Consider the following 23,974-nt stretch of genomic DNA (forward strand, 5'->3'; position numbering starts at 1 on the left):
GGCAGCTCAGTGCCCCTGTGTGAGTGGAAGGTTCTGGAAGCAACAGGGAGGCAGCCTCGAGGTTGAGGGGCAGCAGGGGGAGGGACTGTCGTGGGGGGCGCTGCGAGCACCAGCGGGGCAGGGGGAGCCCAGTGGGAGCTGGGGGCTGGGGGCTGGAATCTGAGCCCTTGCGATGCCCCCTCGGGGACTCCCAGATAAGACTGAAAGCCTAGAGCTTTTCCAGAGTGACCGGGGCAAGCATTTCGCCCCGGCCCAGCACCGCTCCCAGACAGTGGGAAGGCCTGATAGAGAGTAAACAGTGGACACTGTGGTCGCTGTGACCCACATTCCACACACTGCCGGGGGATGGAAGGGGAGACTCAGGTGAAGGATGAAGGATGTCACACACAAGCTTGGGCCGGATCATTCTTTAATGTCTGTCGTCTGGGGAGGGGGCTGATTTCAGAAAGCCAGGTATTGTGTGGGTGGGGTTCACCACCTTTCCCATGAAGAGGATGTTCTTGGTGTTTCTGTCGTAGAGGATGATCACAAAGGGCTTGTTGAACTGGATAGTTGGGGGCATCGACATGGGGATGGCTTCCATAAATGTGGCCCCAGCGGCTTCTGTCCCTTTCTCGTCGATGGTCAGCACGGCCTTATGCAGCGCCTACAGGGCGAGAGCACGGCGGCCTGTCCTGAGTGGGGATGGGCTGCCGTCCCCAACCCAGCCCTGGGAGCGAGGCCCAAGGAGGGGGGTGTTGCCCAGGGAGGGGCTTATGTGGGCCTTTCTCCACCTGGCCTGTCCTTCCCCATCCATGGCCTCCCTCCCTGATGTCAAGCACCCTGGGGCCCAGGACTCTGACGGGGACCTTCGTTGCATCTGGTCCACACCAGGCGCTCAGTTCCCAGCCAGCCTTCGAGCTGCGGTTGTGGCTTTAGTCACCTTTAATTTTCTGAATAAATGGTATCTTTAGGCAAAATCCCTCATTCACCTAGACTCAGTGATTGGCCAATGGCTCCCAGTGTCACAGACGCAGGGGCAAAAGTCCTCCGAAATCCCTGAGCTCCAGCCTGTCTTTGTAACTATGGGTCCATCGAGGCCCAAAGAAGGGAAGGCCCTGGCCAAAAATGACCCAGGGTGTCAGTGCCACAAGTGCGGAGGAGGTCCCTAAAGTGCCAGAAGCACGTGAGGCCACCTCCTCCATTGTCACCTGCCCACATTCCAGTCTCTGTGGATCCAGGGCGCTCGTCAGGAACCTCAGTCTGCAGAGGTGTTTGTGTCCCTTTGTCCCCCACACGCACCAGTGGCCAATGGCCACCAGGGACACACTTACCTTGGACAGCTTCAGGGGACCTTGCTCAGTGATCCCTGAGAGGTCCGCCTCGTTGCTGAAGACCTTGGTGATGCCCATTTTTCTCAGGACGGTTTGCAGGTCGTAGGTTCCAGAAATGGACAGTTTGGGCAAATGTAAATTGGCAGACCTGTGACGACGGTTCGGAAACAAAGGCGTTTCACAGCATTGAGCGTTTCATTTCTGGTTGTTTCTCCCTGTCAGTGGCCCTCGCCCTGCCCCCATGGGAGTGCTGGAGGTGTGCACGGGTTATTCCATTTCTAGCTCCTCCACGCCCCCCCCCCCCCCGCCCGCACTGGGGTCAGAGGATGTAGAATCACAGGGATGGCTTGTCCTGCAAAGTGTCAGATGCCCCCTCCTGCCTCCTCCGAGCAGCCCTCCAGGAAGTCCCCTGGGGAGCGCTTAGCGCACTGCCCTGCAGGGTCAGGTGTCCCCCAGACCGGGACCTCCCCAGACCCGAATCCCAGGGGAACGTGGGGTGAGTGTGGAGGGACATCTGCTCGGCGAGTCATGCGTGAGCCCACGGGCCGAATGCCCCGCTCTGCTTTTCCGTGGGGCCAGCGTGTGGCCCCGAGCAGGGTCTGCCAGAGCGAGCTGACTGGCACTGAGGCTCCGCTCGACCCGATCCGGATTCTGCACCGCCTTGTTCTTCTTTCAGCCTCTGGCGCAGGCAGCCCAGGAGTGGGGGGTGGGGGTGGGGCGAGGAGGTATTAAAACTGCTATTTTAGTTGTATCCTTATGCTCTTTCGTGTCTTTATATTCACTTAAGCACGGATATGCTTATTATGTATTCTTCTGGGTGTCAGTTTCATGTATGAATTGTACTTGATTATTTATATACGTTCCCATTGCTACATTTATCCGTGCGTGTATCTTGTCATCGTGTGGAGGATAAAATAGGTCACGAGGGCTTGGGCGTTTTATGCACTAATTTGGGGTGCACGCTCATGCATTACCTCACTACGGGGACCCAATCAGTCCACACCGGTCTAGTGACAGAGGAGCCCAAACTTTGCTCCAAGGTGCGCCCGAGGGCCCCTCCCCGGGGCCTCTGCCTTCCCGGCCGACCCCAGGCAGGCTGTCCCCGTCCGGCCCCGGGCATTGTATGCGCTGCCCCCCTCGCCAGAAGCCCACCTCTCCCTTCGTGGTCCTCCCAGGGCGCGTGCTGGCACCGGGAAGGGACGGTGTCCCCGGTGGGGAAGCAAGTCCCCAAGGACAGGACTCTGGCCTCCTCACCGCGGGCACCGTCCTGTCACGGAGCCCGGCCGGTGCGGTCTGAACGATGCCAGCCTGGGTCTGGGACACCAGGTCCTGCCCCGCTGTGGGGCGCACGGGGTGTGGGGCCGCCCTCCCTCCCTGGGGCCCGGCCGGACGCGGCGGTTCCCGGGTTGTTCTCTGGTTTGGGAATCACCTGGAATGTCTCTTTTCCAAGGCCTTGGCCAGGATGTCCCTGTTCAGCATTTCCTCCAGCTGCTGCATTTTGCCCTGGTCGGGCAGGATGAAGAAGGCGGTGGCGTTGCCCACGTAGTCCATGAGCAACGACCAGCTGGAGAGCATGTCGCAGTAGTGGACGTCAAACATGCCCAGGCGGCTCATCATGGGCACCCTGACCGTGGTGTCCTCGTCCACGTGGAAGTCCTCCTCTGTGGTATGCTGGGGCTCGAAGGGCTTCTCCCATTTGCCTGGAGGGAAGGGAAGGTGGGCTTCAGCCAGCGGTGGGGGAAGGTTTGGACAATAGGGTGGGATAAAAAAGCCCCGAGTCTCCTTGGTGAGACAACTTCTCTCCGAGCCTCAGTGTCACATTAGAGAGAAGAATGCAAGACCGGAGGAGGATCCAGAAGGTCTATGTTATCGAGGCTAAGGCCTGCCAGTCTGGATGTGCAAAGCGAGCATTTTTACTTGTCTTTCTTGCTCACGTATTTGAGGGTGGCTTGGGAGATGCTAAATGAAAATTACTGACATCAGTCATACTCGGCACGTCCCTGTGGGAGTCTCCCTGCCCCTTGTTAACGGGCGGCTCTTATCATTCAGGAAATCGCTCTCGCCCCCACCCCAAGCCTTTCCCTGGACCGCTGGGCAGAATGGCGATGCCCGATAGCTCCCCTCCACTGCACCGAGAGAGAGCAGCACTGTCCGGGCAAGGCCCAGAGGGAGGGCGCCCCGGGAACCCCTGTGCCCAACTTCCCCATTGCACAGGGATGGAGACTGAGGCCGGAGAAGGGCCAGACCCACCAGAAGTCACACAGCAGAGCTGGGACCTAACATCTGCCCGCTCTGGCCCCGTGCTCTCCATCACACTCTTGCCTCCAGAGTGACGAGCCCGCAGCGGGGAGGAGGCATCCCTGGCCTTGCTCTTACCTCCCTGCCCCAGGCCATTTCCACTGCCTTGGAGTGCCCTCTGGGGCCTGCAGGCACCCTCCACCACCCCCCTCCACGTTGCCATCCCTCAGGGAGGAGGCCAGGCTGAGGTTCAAGTTCAGCTGAGCACCTGCTGTGCAGGCATGCAGCCCCATGTTCTTTGTAACTTGTTCAGTCCTCACAGAAACCCGCCAACAAGGGCATGATTACGTGTCCGTTACAGAGAAGAAACCAGAGCCTCAAAGAGGTTAGGGTCAAATAGCTTAGAGTCAAATAGCTAATAAGCGATAGAGGAAAGATTTGCACCCTGGTGTTTCTGTCTCCAGAGCTGTCCCTCCCTCCACCGCACTGGAGTTGTCGGAAGTGTGTTCCCAGAACGCCCCTTCCCTTCATACGCTCTGCTAAGCCTGCCTGTTTCACCTCCCTCCCTGCTGGGGATTGACAACGTACACTAGGACGTGAAAGGCTCTGAAAAGTCCTGCAGAGAAGAGGACGATTTGACTGTCCCACCCATCGTCCTCTGACCTTAGTTGAATAACATATGCAGAGGTGCACTGATTTAGTCTCCCTGCCCTGCCACGGCAAGTTTAAGAACTGTGTGTTTGAGACTATTTTTGGACGTTCTCGTGGGAGTCAGCTCAGGTGGCTGTTACAACCTTACCTTTAAAGAAAATGTAGTTCACCAGAGCAAAAACTGTGTCTTTGTCAAGATCTTGGACCAAATCCACAATTTTTCCTTGGGTTCCCTTCTCTACGTAATCGTTGATCCGTTTCTTGGCCTCTTGGTTGTCTCCGAAGTTGATGGAGAAGGCTTCCGAGTGGTACAGGTTCTTGACGTCCTCCAGAAACTTGTTCAGAAGCTTCACGCTCTCGTTGATGAACAGGCCACTGCCGGTGGTCAGCTGCAGCTGGCTGTCTGGCCGGTTGAGGGTGTGGAGAAGCTGCTGGAAGCCCTCGTGGACTTCACCCTCTGCTCTCTCGGTGAGGTTGAAACCGAGGCCCTCCAGGATCTGGGTGTGAGTGTCACCCTTGCTCCCCAGAGACAGCATCGCGAGGGCCGTAGCGATGCTCACGGGGGAGAAGAAGATGTTGGTGTGGTTGGACTCATGGGCCACCTGGCGGTACATGCTGAAGGCGAAGTCAGCCAGGTTCGGGGCGATTTTGTGGCAGGCCGGCGCCTCGTGGTGCTCATGGTCGTGTTGGGATGCAACTGTCTCCTGGACAGCGTCTCCCTGGAGACCCTCAGCCAGGGAGCAGGGGACCAGGCAGCACAGACCCGCCAGCAGGAGGAGGCCCCACGTGATGGAGGATGGCATCATCCTGCGAGACAGAGAGGGGGCACCACGCCCACGTCAGGCCGCACGCTGAGTCCCTCGGCCACTGACCGACACCACGGGAAGCATCCAGAGCTTACCGAACCCCTACCGTGTGCCGGCCCAGTGCCGAGGACTTCCCTTCGCCCTCATCATGGAGGATGGAAAGGCTCTACGGGGCTCCCCACCTGCCAGGCCCCCTTGTAAGCCCCTTGCTGTCCCATCTCTGGCCCTCTTGTAATGGCCTGTGACCCAGGGCATACGACAATCGTCCATTTACAGAGGAGGAGACCAAAGGCCCAGAGAGGTTTAAGTCACCTGCCTGAGGCCACAGGGCAGGGAAGTAGCAGGCCCGGAATCACAGACCCGGGCAGGCTGGGTCTTGGCAGTGGCACTCACACCCGCAATGGCCTGAGTGCCACGGTCCCTGCTCCACAAAAGGGGAAACTAAGGCAACAATGAGCACGGGAGATTTGTGCACACTTACCCGGGAAATGGGCCGGATCAGGCTCAGGTACGACTGGATGGGAACGGGAACACTTCCGTGAACTCTTTTTATTTACCGGACACGAGGCTGCTGCCCAGAGGGGGCGAGATCTCGCCCAGTGGCACACAGCCAGGTCACAAGGGGCCGGGGGGCCGTCCCCACTCAGCACGCAGGGTGAGCCTCAGCCCCTGGCACTTTTGCCGGAGCTGAAGGACAGCCCCACAGGGGTCTGGGGCCTCGGCCACGTGAAGGGGGTCCAGTCCCTGCAGCCAGCTTACCCGCACATCCTCGCCACACCTCCGTCCCAAAGCTGGGGTCGGCGGTGACGTGGACGGTCGACATACTGATTTCCCCAGTAGATTAGGGGTTTGTGCGCGTACGTGGGGCAGGGGGGTAGGCGTTGAAAAAGCATTTCTTTTTCCGACGGACCTGAGTTCTGAGGTGGGCTTTGTCACTACCAGCTGGGTGACCAGGACAAGCCACTCAGTCTCTCTGGTTTTCCTGTTGCCTCCTATAGAGAGTGAGCTTGTTGGGAGAATCCGGTGAAGTAAGTCGGACACCAGACTGAACCCTGACGGGTTCTGGCGGCTGGCAGGGGCTGCCAACCAGAGGCCTTCAGAGGGCAGGCCGGGGACGGACATGGGTCCCCTGGCAGGCCGGGGACGGACATGGGTCCCCTGGCTCTGGGGACACAAGAGGAAGCAGCAAGGCTCATGGCTGAACCAGCTAGAGCAGGCTCTGCCTGGTGCTGGTCACAGTCCACATCACTCACAGCGACCCAGAGCCCGCCCTGCCCCTCTGAGCTCCCCCTGCCCCAGATGTGGCCCCGCCACGGGCCACCAGCCTGCACCCCCTCAGCACAACCTTCTGTCTTCACGGGTGGGGAAACTGAGGCCCGAGCAGAGGAGGACGTGCCCACGGCCACATCAGGTAGCTGTTTCTCATGTAACGAAAACCATCAAGCACAAAGAGGCAGAGGAATCCTTAAAGTTGGAATTTGAAACCCGGAGGGGAAAAAGCTGGGAATAAGAAACGTTGGGTCTCGTGTAGCCTCCCCGACCTTTATGGGTGTCTTTGGGACAAACCAGCAAGACCCAGCACAACACTGGCTTCTCTCCACCACCCTTTCCCTGGCCTTCGTGGCTCTAAATAATCCAAACATGACCGACCACACGCAGCTGTAGAAATCCAGGTGGGGGGACATCTGAATGAGTTTCCCCTGCACCGACGTTGGATTCTCCGTTAGCAGCGGTCTGGGTTTGGTGATGCGAAATGGAGTGAGGGGTGGGGCGAGGGGAGGTGGGGGGTGGGAGAGGCTCCCTCGGAGGAGGGAGCTGCTGGCTGGGGGGCTGGGCTGGGGAGGGGCCGCCGCCGACGTGGGCACAGCCGTCTCAGTGCGTGTAACATCGCCTACTCTGGTAAAAAGTCTGAGGCCCAGAGAGGGTCAGGGCCTTGCCAAGGCCACACAGCGAATCGGTGGCAGAGCTGGGACGAGCCTTGGTTTCCCTACCACTTGAACGGCAGATTGAGACAGCCGTGTCCTCGGGTCTCAGACTCTGTGGGCGTCAGAACCGGGCCCCGGGGGACGCTGACGTGGGGCTTGAGCCTCCTCTTGGCTTCCCTTTGCCTCTCATTTGCTCTTTCCAACTCAGGGCCCCCAGCCTCCTTTCTCCACGCCCTTCTGTCAAAGGCGGCACCCGGCGCCCCCAGAGCCTGATGCTGGGGAAGGTGGTGTCCTGGACGGGGAGGCACTCGGAGGTGGAGAGACCGAGCTTTAAACCTCAGGAATGAGGACGTCATGGCGACATCTCCGGCATCCAGGGCAGGTGGGAGCAGTCTGCCAGGGAGAGGGCCCGTGAAGTGAGCCATTTCTTTGCCTAGTCAAATACCATTTCCACCCACAAGCATCAAATGAACGACCCCGGGTGACCCAGTGGGGTCCAGGCAAGCCACTGGGGCATCAACCACCTGCTAAAACCTGGCCCTGAATAAGCCCAGGTGTGATTCAGCTCAACCACCTGTGGGCGATAGCCTTGGGCAGGCGACTTCACTCCGTTGACCCCGGCTTCCTGTCTGTAAAGCGGAGGGAAGATGCCTGTGCGTGGCAGATGTGAGGTGCAGACAAGGTGACGGGTGGGTGGGCACCTGCCAGGTGTGGACACCCTCGTACCTACACACAGGTAGGGTTCAAGTGGAAAAAATTGGCAGGTCCCTTCCCGGCCGGTTGCCGTATTGCCCAGGACCAGAGAAGAGGGTCCGTGCTCAGCGATGAACGGCCTCTGAGTTTCGGAGAATTTTAAATTCAATTCTGTGCCCAAACCTGTGCCTCAGCGTCACCGTCACTGTCATCGTGTCCAGTAAATACCATCGTGTCCAGTTTCACTGTCTCTGTGTCATCTAATGTCCCCGACAAAGCTAACCCTACGAAGTGGGAATTACTATCAGCCCCGTTGTAGAAATGGAGAAACTGGGGTCACAGAGGTTACGTAACTTACTGAAAGCCATAGACCTGGTTGCCTATGAATCTGGGATTTCATCTTAACTAAGCATTTTGATTCCGGAACTTGGCCTTCCGTCCTTCTCTGTGTATGAAGCCGAAGCCAGACACCTTGAAACAGGAAATCGGTGGAGTGGTCTGGCTCAGAGAAAGGGGGAAGCATCGCTTGGGGCTAAGCTCAGAGGCTATGAGGCCAGAAGGCTTGCGTTCAGTTCGATATCAGCTGTGTGACCTTGGGCAAGTTACGTAACCTCTCTGAATCTCCGTTTCCGGGAGATGACCAGCGTGCATTTCCTCACGGAGCGACGGTGCAAATTAAATATGTGCAAAGTGCCAAGAAACGCTTCACACACTGTCAGCTGTCAGGGAGCCTCAGCCGTTACTGATATTGTTATGGGCCTTTTGGAGCACCACGTGGGAGTCTGGTGGCCTTGGCCATCGTTGTAGCCTCCGTCTCCAAAAACCGATGACAGAGACATTTTATCCTTCCCGTGCTCCGGAGATCAAGGCTGGAAGGGTGGGGTGAGGGGAAAGAGGGCAAAAGCTGTCTACGGTTTGTCCAAGGGGACAGAGAGGTTGAGCAGTGGTCCAGGGTCACCCAGCATCAAAGAGGCCTCGAGGCCAGCCCAGGCTTCCCATTCCCCAGCTGGCACCCAAGACCCGAGACAATTATGTTGGCAGGGGGAGGAGGTTTGGGAACGTGAGCTCTGGAGTTAGGTGGCCTCAGTTTGAATCCTGGAGAGTGTGTAATTTGGGGCAAGTTCTAAACTTCTCTGTTCCTGACCTCCTTATCTGTAAAACCTCAGTAACCACCTCAGTATAACCTCAGTAACCACCGCAAAAGGCTGCTATGAGGTCTAAAGTCCTGACCGCATGTAAGGAGATCAGCAGCCGCCTGGCTACAGCAAGGGCTCAGGAGCACAGCTCCGAGCCCCGAGGACGGTGCCCTCCCAGGGTTTTGGATCTTGCACCACGAACGAGGGCACCCAGAAGCCACGGACAGGGAAGCCCAGCGTGGTTCTGATCCGCGGAGGATGGAGTGAACGGCTGGAACTCTGGGCTCCGGTCCCACCTGCCTCCCCCAAGGTCCCTATATGAGTCCGGGCTCCCCACTGTCCCTCTCTGGGCCTTATCTTTCTCACCCTTAGAAGCGGGGAGAAGATACGCCCCCAGGCACAGGGAAGGCGGTGAGCCCTGCAGGAGGCAGCCCATGGGGAGGACACAAGAGCTCTGCCAACCTCCCTCCCGGGGTCCCACGTCCACACCACTCACAGAGGGCCAGTGTTCTCTCCAGTAGGACCTGGGGAGGCCCTGGGCAGGCTTGGGAGCAGAAAAGGAGCTCCAGGGCTGCCCTTGCTGTGACGACAGGGGGTCCGGCCCCGGCCTGTGCCACCCTCTCCGCATTCCCGGGGCCTGCCTGGCAGTGCAGGGGCTCCGAGGCCTCTCCGGAGGCTCCCCCAGTGGAAGGCATACTTACGGTTTACTGTCCCAGGCCGGGGCTGGTGACCGAGGCTGAGGAGACAGAGCCTAGTTGTGGTTCGTATTTAAGCAGTGGACCCAGAGGGACGACGGGGGAGGCTGCTGGTGAATATTAACTAAGGTCACCCCAGTTATCAGAGGAGCAAATAGGGACTAAGTCCATAGGCCAGTTCTGAGCTGCCCACTCGCACGGCCCCTGTGTGCTCTGTCTGGATGGCACGCAGCCCTCTGTTCCCTACACGAAAGGGAGTCATTGTGCCCAGCTCATAAACCACAGCGTCCTGCATCCACGGGGGTGGGGGTGGGGGTGGGGGCATGACTCAGGCACTCTTTGGGACAGCATCACTTTGGTGGCTTACCCTCCCCCTGGGGAGTTCTCAGTGGCTGCCCCACTGGTGTCAAGGAGCCACCTTGAAATGCCTCCTGCTGGAGACGTGCTACTGCCTTGGGCAGGGGCGGGGAAGTTAAAAGCACATTTGGTGGACAGGGAAACTGAGGTCCGGAGCGGAGAGGTTGCTCGTCCATAGTGAGCCAGCTAGCCCCAGATGCGAAAACCCTCTCGATTTTCCTGAGGGGTAAACGGGCCATGACCAATGCTGACACAGCCGCTCTGGGCTGGCACGGGCGGCCACAGGCACAGGCCAGGGGGCAGATGGCAAATCTATAAAGAAGTGCTGTGCTGCCTCAGGCAAGCTGCTTCACCTCTCTGAACCAGGAGGGGCTTTTGTCGGCATCGTAGGGGTTTGGAAGTCCGGCTTCCGAGCGGGGGTGTCGGGGGACATACGCGACCACTTCTGTAAAGTGCCTGGTGCACAGAGGGCTCTTCTGTTTGGCCCGCACAGCCCTCTGCTCAGCCCTGCTCTCCAGGCTTCTCCGGGCAGGAGGAGGCTTAGTTCTTGGCCAGCCTCAGCCTGTTACTGTTTCCACTGGGTGTGGCTCCCGGCAGAGGAATGTGGTTCACAAGCTGCTTGGATTTTCCTGGGCATGTGGCCCTGTTCTGGGGCTATTACAGCCCCCTGGAGCGCCGCTGGGGGCGGAGATGGTGGGACAGGGTAGAGGCTTGGCAGGGCCTCACTTGACCGTGATCCCTTTAGAAACCTAAGGCAGACCTCACCCCCGCTCTGTGCACCCTGACGGTCCCTGGCGCAGGATAGGCGCTCTACGGGCATTTGTCGAAGGGGCAGATGAGAGGGTGAGTGCGTTTCTGTCCCTCCTCTCGTTCCCCTGGTCCCAAGTGTGGGACTCTGCCAGGCGGACGACCTGTAGTTTCCTCTGGGACACGGGTTCAGGCCCGGGAACCCAGCTGTCCCATTCATTGACTGTGAGATTTCAGAGCAGCTGTTTAACCTCCCCGTGCCTCAGTTTCCCCACCTGTGAAACGAAGATCGCAACAGTACCCGCCTCGATGGGCCGCTGTGAGGATTCAACGCAGTAGTTCAAGGTTAGCTCAGAGCCCAACGTCGGGTGTGCACAGTAAGCCCTTGTGATGGGGGCCCTACCTCGTGCCGGTGGCTTTCCTTGGTGTCATTGTGGGGGAGGGAGGCATTCCAGGACTATCCCCCCAGGCTCTCCTGTCCAGTGCTCTCAGTGACCCTGTGAGGGGAGCACCTGCCACCCCCCATAGAGAGCAGAACAAGCTCAGAGAGGGGAAGAAGCCCCACTCCCATCTTGCCCCCCTACTTCCATGATATGGCTTCGGGCTCCTTCCCCTCAGCTGGCTGGCTGGGCACCTCCCCCTCTGGGGCTCTACACCGCCCCCCCCCCCCCCCATGGCTCGGAGAGCTGGGCTGTGATTGAGGCGAGGCCTGACCTCCATACCTCCCGAGCATCTCTTCCTCTCCCCGTGCCTCAGTTTCTCCATCTGTTCAATGGCCTCCTTCCAACCCCAGCTGCCCGCCCCCCACCTCTTGCAGTGGGTGGATGGACAACACCAAGTGTCCCCCGTCCATGCTCTTGCCAAGCTTGGCCCCCCCCGGCCCGGTGGCCTCGGGGCTGGTGGGAGGGACCGCCCCATGCCCCCTCTACCTGTGATCCTTGTGCTGTGCTGGCCTCCACACCTCCTGTGACAGCCTGGCCTCCTCTGCCTCCTCCGAGACTCCGTGTGCGCCCGGAGGAGTGCACGGTCTCTGCCAGCCTCTGAGGAAGGAGACTCTGGGTGTCCGAGGCAACAGGTCTGGGAGGGGCGGGGAACTGGGACAGGAAGCCGCCCAGCACAAAGCTGTGGGTAGCCGGGCGGGTGCCAGTCAGCCCTTCCTGGCCCAGGCAGTCCTGCTTGTCACCTGCTCTTCTGGCTGTGTCCATAAGCCTCTGTCAGAGGGAGGGTGGCCCTGGGCTCAGAGGGTTAAAGGAGACAACAGGTGTCAGTCCCCCTCCTAGCCCACGGCCTGGCACCAGCATCTCGGTGGGTTTCCAGGGCCAGCCGTGGAGGGGAGGACGGAGCCACCCGACAAATGCCCAATGAGACCCCCACAGAAGCTGAGAAGGGTCTGCGTGTATGGCAGAGGTGTATGTCCCGGACTCTGGCTGGGTGCAGAAGGGATGCCAGACGTCCCGGCAGGGGCTGGGCCACGTGAGGGGCTCAGGGACCCTGTCCCGTTCGAATCAGGACTCCACGCTCAACTCTTCCTTACCTCCCCGCCCTCCTACTCCCCCATTCCCACCGTCCTAGGATTTTCTGCAGCCTCAGCGCGGGCGGGCAGGCTGGTGGCAGAGGGCTCCTGATCCAGGAAGAAGGGGTGGGATGATCCGGGGAAACTGAGCTGGGATAGAATCCTGGTTGGGAGGGGGCACCCAGTGACCTTTCTCGAGGACAGCGGTCCATGAACCAAAAACCATGGTGGGGCAGGTCTGGTCCGCTTGGTTACTGCTGGAATTGTTGATTGCAGCCTCTGCGCTGATGCGCTGGGAGTGAACGCATCCTCGGAAGAGCCCGTGGGCTGGTTTAAATACGAAGCTTCTGGGGTCCCCCTCCCCGTCCCCAGGCCCTGCCTAGAGGTGGGAGAAGCCTGAGCGCTGAGCTGTTGTGTCTGCAGTGGAAAGGGCGTGAGGGGGAGGGTGACCAGGCGGGTCAGGAGAGTGGGGTGTACTTCGGGGGCATTTCGGGGCCATTGGGAGAGCTCCCTGGACTGTGCCGACGCCCCCTTGCAATGCTGGAGCTCTCACGCGCTCTCTGGTCCCCCGGCACCGGCTCCCTTCCTCAGGGGGCAGCGTGGGGTGGTGGTTAGGGCACGGGCTCAGGAGCTAAACCCCTGGGTTCAAGCCTGAACTACACCACCGGCTGTCCTTTGCGAAAGCTTCACCGCGTGCCTCGGTTCCCTCATCTGTAATACGCGCGATAAGAGGTATCCCTTGTTGCTTTTTAAATTTTTTTAACGTTTATTTACTTTTGAGGGACAGAGAGAGACAGAGAACGAGCAGGGGAGGAAGAGAGGGAGAGGGAGACACAGAATCGGAAGCAGGCTCCAGGCTCTGAGCTGTCAGCACAGAGCCCGACGCGGGGCTCGAACCCTCGAGCCCTGAGATGGTGACCTGAGCCGAAGTCAGTTGCTTAACCGACTGCGCCGCCCAGGTGCCCCGAAGAGGTATCACTTGTCCCAGGATTGTGAGGAATCAATGCGAAATGGGGATAATGGGTCTTTTCCTCAGAGGGGCTCAAGGGAACTGATGCTCGTGGCGTGTTTTACACCAGGCCTGCTCTTGAATGTCACGGAAACCCGTGTGTGTCTGCCTTCTCCCAGCCCGTTCACTTTAGTAGGGTTGGTCGGATGCTCCTGGCTTTCTCTCCCAGGACACGAGCTCGGTTTGCGCCGTGAATTTGCGGCCGGTGGGCACCTTGCAAATCATCCAACTTGCAACCCCCTACTGGGCCCTCTTCCCTCCTGGACGGCACCTCTGGGCCTGCTTCCTGTGTGTGGTTCGGTTCTTGCTTTTTCTGGAAATGTTTGGCTTATCCAGACCCTTCCCGGCTCGTCCTTACTCAGAGAATAAAGGGGGCCAACGCACGCGTCGTAAGTGCGTTCTATTAACAGAGTCGGTAGAAGGCGTAGAGCGCACATCTGTAGCTTTAACCCCTACGTGTTGAAATTAAGAGAGCCAGCGTTTTTGGTATAACTAACCCTTCCTGCGCTTTAACTTTACTCTCTTGAATTTATGGGCCATTATGGCCACCATGGCCTCTCAACTTTTAGGAGGCTCAACTTATCCTGTTCAACTACGGTGCTATTTCCTTTAGGATGGTCAATTGCCACACGTTGGCCAACGGGTTCCTCTTTTCTCCTCTTAGCGATGCTAGCCGACCTTCGGAAAGCATGCACTTGTATCCCAGCAACGACGCGGTGATCCAGGCCCATTCTCTTCTCTTGTCCCTAGACACAGTGCCAGCAGCCCTCTCTGGGGGAGGAAGGGAGCAGGTGTGGCAAGGGTCTTCCTAGGGACCCCGGCGAGCACCGGACGTGCAGGACCCGCTCCTGCACGGGGGCCAAGGGAGACCCTGAAGGACTTTGGGACTTGTTTTCCAGAAATTCGAGCCCTGCGTGGGTGGCTCAGATAAAGAGGACAATTAGGGATCTTTGAACTTACCCAGCTCTGACCTTGGGTGGAAATGGTACGATTTACCTTGTTGTCTTCATTCCTGTTGACATTAAGAGTTTCTGTTTGCTTGGTTTTAAGGAGTCTTTCGCTGCTCTCGTTTTGGGAGACGGAGACCCAGACTGACAAGCCCAGGGTGTGGGCTTGTCACCACGTGTGGTGTGGCTGATACTTCTCAAGCCCTTACTTCTGCTGGGCTCTGTTTTCTTTACTGATCTATATTTTAAAGTTTATTCATTTTGAGCAAGAGTGGGGGGAGGGGCAGAGAGAGAGAGAGAGAGAGAGAGAGAGAGAAATAGAGGGGAGAGCAGAGCTCGATTCGGGGCTCAAGCTCATGAACCGTGAGATCACGACTTGAGCAGAAACCAAGGGTGGGATGCTTAACCGACTGAGCCACCCAAGTGCCCCTGCTGGGCTCTGTCTTAATCCTGGACAGTGGGTGGCATATATCCCCTTAGTACAGATGAGGAAACTGAGGCACAGAGCGTACCCTGATGCTGACAGTGTGGCCAGTCTGCCTCCTTCTCCCTCTGCCATCCTTCCCTTTCTTTCTCTGTCCCTGATCATCATATGGGGTCCTCATAAAAGAGGGACAGCAGGGTCACAGCCAGAGAGGGGGGTGTGGCAACAGAAGCAGAGGTCAAGGTGGTGTGGGGAAGGGGTTTGTAACACGAAAATCAGCGTCCACGTAGAACGCTTCATGGGAACACAGTCACACCGTTCATTTACCGTTCCCGGCTGCTGTCATGCTGCGGTGACAGAATAGAATGGTTGTGACAGAAACCGTGGGGCCTGCCGTGCCTAAAATTAGGCTTCTGTACTACCTGGTTTTTCCAGAACAAGTTTGCTGATCCGTGCCCGCGACCACAGACCACACCGCCTCCCCTGGTCCCTCTCAGCAGTGCCTCTTTGGGACAGGCCGCCTTGGGACAGGCTTTGGGACAGGCCGCTCTGTCCCGGGAGGGACACCCTGAGTCATCACGTCCGGGACCCGGATGAAGTCACCGAGGAGCCGTCCTGACCTCCCACCCCCACAACGTGGCCATGCCCGGGGACGTCTCCCTCTTTGCTGCTTCCACAGCAAGCTTTGGAGTATTTATGGTGAGAGCTGACAATTAGTAAGCACCTCGTGCATGCCAGGAGCCATTCTAAAGCATTTCAGGGAGATGAATTCTCTCATCCTCACGACAGGAGGGAGCCGATCCTTATAGCTGAGCGTGTGCTGCCCTAGAACTAGCTTACCCACCCACAGGCCTAGGACGTGGGTGCTTTTGTTACCCCCATCTTATAGATGAGGAAACTGAGGCTCATAGAAAAGCCAGCTAGCCCTAGGTCACAGAGCTGGCGAGTGGTGAAGGGGGATAGATGGCAGCAGGCCGTGTGCCTGCGGGGCAAGGGCACAGAACCCAGAGCTCAGCCCTGACACCGGACTGCAGTCACCTGAGGGCAGGACCGCCGGTTTTCCGACTCTGGCTCTGTGCTGAGCACACAACAGGAGCTCGAAGTCTGCTTGGGGAACCGAGGTGGAGAGAATGAAGAAGCAGAAACTGAGTGTGTCTTTCATCAGATGGCCGAGGGGTCTTGCCAGGGTGAGAGGGTGAAAGCCTATAAAATGCTATAGATGTGCGTGGGGGGCATGCGGCTTCCTAGATTGAAAACCACTTGCTCGTCTATTGAGCTGGAAATCATCCTGTGGGGAAGACTCCCCTGGGCCCCTGGCCCAGCCCCAGGAGAGGGAACGTGGGCTCACAGCCAGGACCTGGAGCAAGGCTGTCCTGCCCCCCGCGAAAAGCGGCGGCCCCCATCTGCCACCCCTGTCTGCCCCACGAGTAAAGGGGAAGGGCTCATGGGAAGACGACAGCTCGGGGACTGAGCCACCGAGGGACGGGGATTGTATCACGTCTGCTGTGCCTCCCCCCGTGACTCGGCCTGGCAGGTGCAGGGGCCTCTCTTCTCGGTCCCACTGCCCGGGAGCTGACCCTGCCGCCACCCCCCCCCCCATCCCCAACTGCTCACAGTTTAATCCCAGTGACAGCAGCTCATTCTTTCTCTGGCTGCCGGGTGCCCGGTACCGTGTGCCCAAACCGTGCTCTTCCCGACAGCTCTGCAAAGATCGTTTCAGTATATCCACTTTGCAGGCGAGGCTCAGAGAGGATAAATAGGATGATTCCACGAAACCTCTCCTGAGCCCTCCCTTCCCTCCCCCTCTCCACTGCTACTGCCTGACCTGCGTGGTCGCTGCCTCTCTGTCTTACATTGTATGTGTTTGCTTCTGCTGAGGTGTTATTTACATGCAGTAAAACCATAAACCCTCAGCGGAAAGCTCAACTCGTGTTTCCATTTGTGTATATCTGGGTAACTGCCGCTCTGACGGAGATAAGAGAACAGATCCATCAGCCGGGGAAGCTCCCTCCATCAGTCTTCTGGTCTCCCACCGAATGTCACTTCTCCTCTGACTTCTGTTTCTACGGGTCCGTTTGGCTTCTAGGATGATGTGTCCTTTTTTTGCTTCTTTCGTTCCACATCATGTTTTTGAAATTCATCATGTCTCTGGCTGAGTAGAGTTCCACTGAATGGGTGTCCCACAATTAGTTTCTGTTGACAGATGTCTGGGTGTCTCCAGCTTTGACAATTATGAATAAAGCGTCGGTGAGCACTCAGGTACCTGTTTTCATTTCTCTTGGGCGGACGAGCTAGTTCTAGGGTAGTGCATGCTCGACTCTATAAGGAACGGCTCCCTCCTGTCTCCCTTCTCCCTGCCGATGTCCACGAGGGTTTCCAGGCCTGCAGTGGGGCCGGGGCTCAGATCCCAGATCTGCCTCCAGCGCTGAGAACCTGAGGCCAGTCACTTCGCCCACTGTGTGGACTGGGGATGATAATCTGGACCTCCCCCGGTTGCAGGGAAGGTTACGGGAGACGTGGGCCATGGAAGCCCAGGCTCTGTAAATATTATTTCCCTTTCCTTTCCCGCTCCTGGCAATGCAATGCTTGTTTTAATGGCAGGCAAAGAGAAATGAAATAATTCAATGAGACGCCTGGGAACAAAAAACAAACCGGCTCCAGAAACGCAGTGAGAAGCCAATGATTGCCATCCCACTTACCCGGGTTCTCAGGGCCCTGTATTCAACTTTCCACTTTGCAGAGCGTTGGGCAATTAAGACAAACAAAGCTAGGTCAACACTGCCTTCTGCGAAGAAGGTCTGTGCAGAGCAAACAATGAGGACATGTATTTTCAGCCTTGCTCTGCCCTCTTGCCTCCACCTGTGGCCTTCACTGGGCTAAAGGGGGAAGCAGGTGGGGAAGGGTCTGCTAAGCCACTTGGCTCAGGTGCTGGAAGGTGGGGAGATGGGATTAAGGGACCAGTGCCCTCCTGTCGTGGCTGGAGCCTAGGCTCACGCAGGGGGTTGAAAGCAAATGTTTTTGCACACGCACGCACACACACACATTGCCACCACCCCCAGGAGACGCTGGGGCTCCCCTTTCTAGTATGCAGACCCTTGGAAACGAGGATGGCCCTGACAGAGTCTGGGACAGTGTGGACTTTGGTAGGAAAGGCCCATGGGATTTGGGGACAGTTGGAGCCAGCCTCCACTCACCGCAAACAAGTTCCTCAACCCCTCGAGGCTTCACTGACCTTATCTGTAAACGGAGATTGGGACTCCAGGGTCTCAGGGTGGTTGTTAGGGTCAAATAAGTGAATAATTGGAAAAGATAGGCAGATAGTGAACACTCAGTAAAAAGAGATTCCTCCTGTCTTCGTCTTTCCCTCTTCTGTCTTGGTCTTTGGTTTGTTTTGATCACGAAGAAGTAAGAGAACAAAGTCATTCAGAGTGTACTGGATAGAGTAAGAGATTACATATGTAGAAACTAAAGTATATGCATAGAAGGTTCTGGAAGGAGAGAAACCAATGATTATTGGGGATCACACACTTCCCAGCTGGCGTGACTTTTGCTTCCTTCTGCATATTCTTCTGTATTTATGTTTTCGCGAGAATGGTTTGCATTTATGAAACGGTTAAAAATGCCTTTTGACTTAACAGCCACACAGAAAGATGCTATCTTTATATACGTGACAGTTTCTGGCAGAGTGTTTTTTTTTTTTTTCATGTGACTTCCCCAGAATTTCTCTTTTCCCTCTTTGGCTTTCCTCCCAATGCCCTTGCCTCCGGATGTCAGCCTGACAGAGTGGAAAAGCTTCCGCGGTGAAGTCAGACAGCACGGGGCTCAGATCTTAGTCAGTTGTTTACTAGCTGTGGGACCTTGTGAAGATGACTTAATGTCTCTGCGAGCCCAGCAATAAAATAGAGATCGTATCTACCTTCCCGCGCTTTGGGGAGGTCTGGATGAGATGGCTGTGTAGGTCTGAGCACACAGAAGCTTCTCAAGGCAGAGGATGGCAGCTTTCCTCCTGTGCAATGTGTTAGGTCACAGTCCTCATGGATATGGCCCCTGGCGATCCCACGGCAAGCCTGTGCAATAGTCCCTGCCTGCTATCATCTCGGCTGCAGATGAGCAACCGAAACTCTGAGAATTTAAGCGACTTGTCTAGGTTTGCCCTGGAAAACCGACAGTGCTCCTTCTCCCCTGGATACGACAACGAGAACGTGATGTACCTTACCGCCATGTCCTATTTTGGCTTTGACTCTGGTGCCTGGACATGTTTTAAGGTCTGTGTTTGTCACATACGTGTCCTCGTTCAGTTTGTACTATGCGAGCACCCTCTAACTGGAGATTGGAGGCCCCCCGGGGATAGGCATCTCCATGGCTGGCTTTCAAGATTTTCCTGTTAGCCTCATTAACCAGGAAAGACCCTGGAAAATCCACTATTTTGGCATCTAAAGAACATTTTCCAGATGCAAAGCCATCACCCACCAAAATCCTTGTTCAGATCTTTTCTCAAAATTCTTAATTGTGTGTCGGTCATCCGGTCAACTAGGGCAGGTTGGAGCTGTTCTCTTGAATCGAGGGCAGCCATAACTCACAATGACATGGGTAACAAAGGCTTTAATTACCCTAATGGGCTGATGCATCCTGTTAGGAAAATTAAAAAAATAGTACTTCCAACTTATAAATAGTTATTTATAGGTTATACACATGTGCAACTGTCCTGATGCATTATTGGCCTCGATAAAACAAATAAAAATAGACATTTTAACAAGGAGAGAAAAATATTAATAAATTTTACACTATTTTCTCCTGTATGCCAATAAACCCATTGGATCCATCCGGGCACCCCTGGATTAGGCAGGGAAAGTTGTGCAAGGCTGTAGATGTCCAGGGCATCACAGAGTAGAGGAAATTCCCTGGAAATCCACATTGACGTTAACATGAAAGATACAAAAGGTGACCTTACTAAACTCTGTTTGCTCAGAAATGCATGGACACAGCTTAAAGCCGGGGCGTAAGATTGGTCAAATCAATGGTAACAGATTTGAGAGCCTAAATTATTTTCCAGAAATGTGAGCTTGTCAGGGCCCACCTCAGCCTGACCACAAGCTTCCCTTGCTGTTGGAGGATCTAGCCATTTCTCAGAGTTTGGGCACAGAGCCCAGCTTATCAGGACAGCTCTGGTACTCACCTGTGTTGGCCCCTTTGCCTGGAACATTCTCCCCCACCCCGGGGAAATCTCATGGCTGGTCCTGCATCGCAACCAGCTCCTGCCTCAAATGAGCCTTCACAGAGAATGCTCTTTTGGTCACCTCCTCTGAAATATCTGCCCTCCTACACTGTGACACAATGTCCTTGACCTGCTTTCTTCCTCATGACACTTATCACTACCCGACATGATGTTATATATCTATGGTTACATTGTATGTTACTATTTGTTAATTGTACTATTCCTCCACTTGCTAATTTGTTTATATCTGTCTCTCCCACTAGACTATGTGGGCATGAACATTATTTTGCCCATTGCTGTATCCCCAGGTCCTGGAACAATAACTGGTATACAGTAGGAGCTCAAAAAATACTCCTTGCATGACTGCCTGAGTGGAATGAAGTCAGGCATAATTTGTTTTCAGTACCATGTTTTCCCCTTAAAACTGAGTTCAATAATTTGGGTGAAATCTGAGGTCTGAACTCTGAAGACAGTTGCAAACACTTAGAACATCTTTCTTGCCAGAGTGTAGCCCCCCCGAGAGCAAGAACCCTGTCTGATTGTTCTTTTTTTTTAATTTTATTTTTTATTTCTTAAAATTTACATCCAAATTAGTTAGCATATAGTGAGACAATGATTTCAGGAGTAGATTCCTTAATTCCCTTTACCCATTTAGCCCATCCCCCCTCCCACAATCCCTCCAGCAACCCTCAGTTTGTTCTCCATCTTTATGAGTCTCTTCTGTTTTGTCCCCCTCCCTGTGTTTGTATTATTTTTGTTTCCCTTCCCTTATGGTCATCTGTTTTGTCACGTAAAGTCCTCACATGAGTGAAGTCATATGGTTTTTGTCTTTCTCTGACTCATTTCACTTAGCATACTACCCTCCAGTTCCATCCACGTAGTTGCAAATGGCAAGATTTCATTCTTTTTGATTGCCGAGTAATACTCCATTGTATATATATACCACATCTTCTTTATCCATTCATCCATCGATGGACATTTGGGCTCTTCCCATCTTTGGCTATTGTTGATAGTGCTGCTATAAACATGGGGGTGCGTGTGTCCCTTCGAAACGGCACACCTGTATCCCATGGATAAATGCCTCATAGTGCAATTGCTGGGTCGTAGGGTAGTTTTATTTTTACTTTTTTGAGGAACCTCCATCCTGTTTTCCAGAGCAGCTGCACCAGCTTGCATTCCCACCAACAATGCAAAAGAGATCCTCTTTCTCCGCATCCTCGCCAACATCTGTTGTTGCCCGAGTTGTTCATGTTAGCCATTCTGACAGGTATAAGGTGGTATCTCATGGTGGTTTTGATTTGTCTGTCCCTGATGATGAGTGATGTTGAGCATTTTTTCATGTGTCGGTTGGCCATCTGGATGTCTTCCTTGGAGAAGTGTCTATTCATGTCTTTTGCCCATTTCTTCACGGAATTATTTGTTTTTTGGGTGTTGAGTTTGAGAAGTTCTTTATAGATTTTGGATACTAACCCTTTATCTGATATGTCATTTGCAAATATCTCCTCCCATTCTGTCGGTTGCCTTTTAGTTTTGCTGATTATTTCCTTTGCTGTGCAGAAGCCTTTTATTTTGATGAGGTCCCAGCCACGTCTGACTGTTCTATGCCGAGTCTCCAGCCAAAGTCACTAGCTGTTGTGACCACCTCCAAATCCCAGGGGTGTATTACAAGAGGATTATGGGGGGTCTTTCTCCATCTCATAGCTACAGCTTCTGGAACACATGGCTTCCAAGGGGGCAGGGAAAGAAAGAATTGGAGAGGACACACTGGTTCTTAACAGCATTGGCCTGGAAGCCACGCACTTCACCTTGCTCCCTGTCCATTGGCCCCCATCCTGGACATGACCCTCACCTAACTGCAAGGGAAGCTGGGAGGTGAAGGGAAGCAGGTAGGTACTCGTGAGTGCTTACTGTCACAGCCACACCCAGCTTCTAGCACAGTGCTTGGCACACACACATATATAACAGCCACTGAATAGATAATTGATGAGCACATTTAAAATCTCTAAATTTCATACATTTCATGCCTAAACCCTTCTGAAATGATGACTTATTTTCTACCAAATAGTTTGGTAATTCCTTTTTTGAATTGTAGCTTATCCTTTTCCTTTTTAAACATTTTTAATTAGTTAATTAATTTTTATTTTTGAGAGAGAGCGCGAGTGTGCAAGGGGAAGAGAGAGAGAGAGAGAATCCCACAAGATGCAGAAAGAGAGGGGGAGAGAGAGAGAGAGAGAGAGAGAGAGAGAGAGAGAGAGAAGCCCAGAGCGGGGCTTGAGCTCACAAACTGTGAGATCATGACCTGAGCTGAAGTCGGAGGCTCAACCAACTGAGCCCCCCAGGCGCCCCAGGTTATTCTTCCTCTGAGTATAGTTGACACATAATGTTACATTAGTTTCAGGTGTACAACCTGGTGATTGGACAAGTTTGTACATTATACGGTGTGTTCACCACGAGAGTGGCCACCACATTGCTACTACGATGTCATTGACTACATACTTCGTGCTGTGCCTTTCATTCCCGTGACTTCTTCGTTCCCGAACCGGAAGCCTGTGCCTCCCGCTCCCCTTCACCCATTGTGCCCATCCCTCCATCGCCTTCCCTCCGGCAACCATCAGTTTGTTCTCTGTGTTTATAGGTCTGTTTCTGCTTTGTGTGTGTGTCTTCACTTTTCCAGATGGCACTTATAAGTGGAATCATAGGGAATTCATCTTTCTCAGTCTGACTTAGGTCGCTTAGCCTAATACCTTCTAGGTCCATCCACGTTTTCACCAATGGCAAGATCTCATCCTTTTTGTGGCTGCATCACATTCCAGTGCGTATACATAGCACATCTTTCTTACCCAACCGTCCAGTGATGGGACACTTAGGTTGCTTCCGTGTCTCGGCTATTGTAAATAATGCTGCAATAAACATACAGGTTTGGTGATTCTTGAGGATTTCCCTTTTTTGTAATGGCTTTTTTTAAAGGCTTATTTATTTTGAGAGAGAGAGAGAGAGAGTGCACATGCCTATGCGTGTATAACTGGGGGGGGGGGGCAGAGAGAGAGAGGGAGAGAGAGAGTCCCAAGCAGGCTCCGCCCTGTCAGTGCGGAACCCACTGCCAGGCTCCGTCTCACGGACCATGACATCATGACCTGAGCCGAAGTCAAGAGCCGGACACTTAACTGACTGAGCCACCCAGGCGCCCTGATTCTTGAGGATTTTCAATTCTCCTGAGCTCAGGGCAGTTTGGAAACCAGTGTCCAGGCATGATTTTCTAAGTCATGATTCCAGACTAACGTGTAAGCCTCTGCATGTCTGAACATGGAAATGAATCACCAAAAAAAGGCTTTTCGTATTTTCCCCCTGCAACTTCAAGCACGGCGTATTAAAAAACATCGCGTTGGGAAGGAACTACCTGTCTGTGAGCCCCTAGGACTCTACCAAATCGGGCTTCCCGGAGCCCCGGGATTAGGTGGTCTTGATCTGAGGAAGGTGCTGAATAAAATGCCTTCCATCTACAACTTAAGATTTTCTATGTCTTGCCCCAATTTCTTTCTTCTTTCGCTTAAAATTGGGGTTAGAGTCCTAAAAAGGCATAGAGTCCTAAAAAGGCGAACTCATAGATCTGGAGAGTAGGACTGTAGTTACGAGGGTCTGGGGGGTGCAGGAAATGGGGAGATGTCACAGAGTACACACTTTCAGTTATAAGATAAGTTCGGGGCTGCGGTGCACCACATGGTGACTAGAGTTAATGACACTGGATTGGGCACTTGAAATTTGCTGAGAGAGCAGATCTCAAACGTGCTCACCGCCCTCCGACCCCCCAACAAAAAGATAACTGTAACTCTGTGAGGTGACGGCTGTGGTGATCATTTCACAATGTATGCGTCCCTCCCAGCATCCTGTGGTATACCTTAAACACATGCCATTTTTGTTTGCCAATTACACATCAGTAAAGCTGGAAAAGTCCATTTTAAGAAAGACTGGGCCATTTCAGTGAGTCTTATGTCCTGCAGAGACTATAAACCGACCCTAACAAAGAAGCTATTGATTATTCACAGAGGACCAGCGCCTTTTCCTTGGGGTGCTCCAGAATCCCAATGGCAGTCCACAGATGACTGAATGGAAGCTTCCAGAAGAGGGAGGACCAAGTTGAGCGTGGAGACCCTACTAGCGGTTCCGACGTCTGGTCTCCTTTTCTTCTGGGAGGCAACACTTTTCAGTCAACTTGAAGTTCAGTGGGTCCGTGTTCTGGCCCAAGAAATGTAGAAGAAATGCTGAGCATCCCTTCTGGACTGGGGGAGGGCAAAGCCTCGGAGTGAT

At 54.7% G+C, this 23,974-nt stretch overlaps 1 protein-coding gene across 3 annotated transcripts; it reads right to left on the bottom strand.

The window, feature by feature from the left end:
* Positions 1-392: 392 nt before the first annotated feature.
* SERPINA1 (serpin family A member 1) lies at positions 393-23,575 on the bottom strand. Of its 3 annotated transcripts, none has more exons than XM_047864275.1 (7): positions 23,565-23,575; positions 11,491-11,601; positions 9,464-9,564; positions 4,351-5,009; positions 2,743-3,013; positions 1,314-1,461; positions 393-646 (listed from the first exon to the last, which is right to left on the bottom strand). In XM_047864275.1, the coding sequence occupies exons 4-7, from the start codon at positions 5,006-5,008 to the stop codon at positions 410-412; spliced, it is 1,314 nt and encodes a 437-aa protein (XP_047720231.1). In that variant the 5' UTR covers position 5,009; positions 9,464-9,564; positions 11,491-11,601; positions 23,565-23,575; the 3' UTR covers positions 393-409. The 3 variants fall into 3 exon arrangements, with proteins under 3 accessions (XP_047720231.1, XP_047720229.1, XP_047720230.1); XM_047864273.1 differs by having other exon boundaries at positions 9,464-9,567; XM_047864274.1 differs by lacking the exon at positions 9,464-9,564 and having other exon boundaries at positions 23,565-23,569.
* Positions 23,576-23,974: the final 399 nt, after the last annotated feature.

Source organism: Prionailurus viverrinus, chromosome B3, assembly GCF_022837055.1.
Source record: "Prionailurus viverrinus isolate Anna chromosome B3, UM_Priviv_1.0, whole genome shotgun sequence".
NCBI lineage: Eukaryota > Metazoa > Chordata > Mammalia > Carnivora > Felidae > Prionailurus > Prionailurus viverrinus.

Excerpts from the sequence above, each read along its gene's own strand:
- SERPINA1 (XM_047864275.1), bottom strand. The coding sequence starts at position 5,008 with ATGATGCCATCCTCCATCACGTGGGGCCTCCTCCTGCTGGCGGGTCTG. Across the intron at positions 3,014-4,350 it reads GAACTACATTTTCTTTAAAG|GCAAATGGGAGAAGCCCTTC; the intron begins GTAAGGTTGTAA and ends CCTTCCCTCCAG. Across the intron at positions 1,462-2,742 it reads TTGGAAAAGAGACATTCCAG|GTCTGCCAATTTACATTTGC; the intron begins GTGATTCCCAAA and ends CCGTCGTCACAG.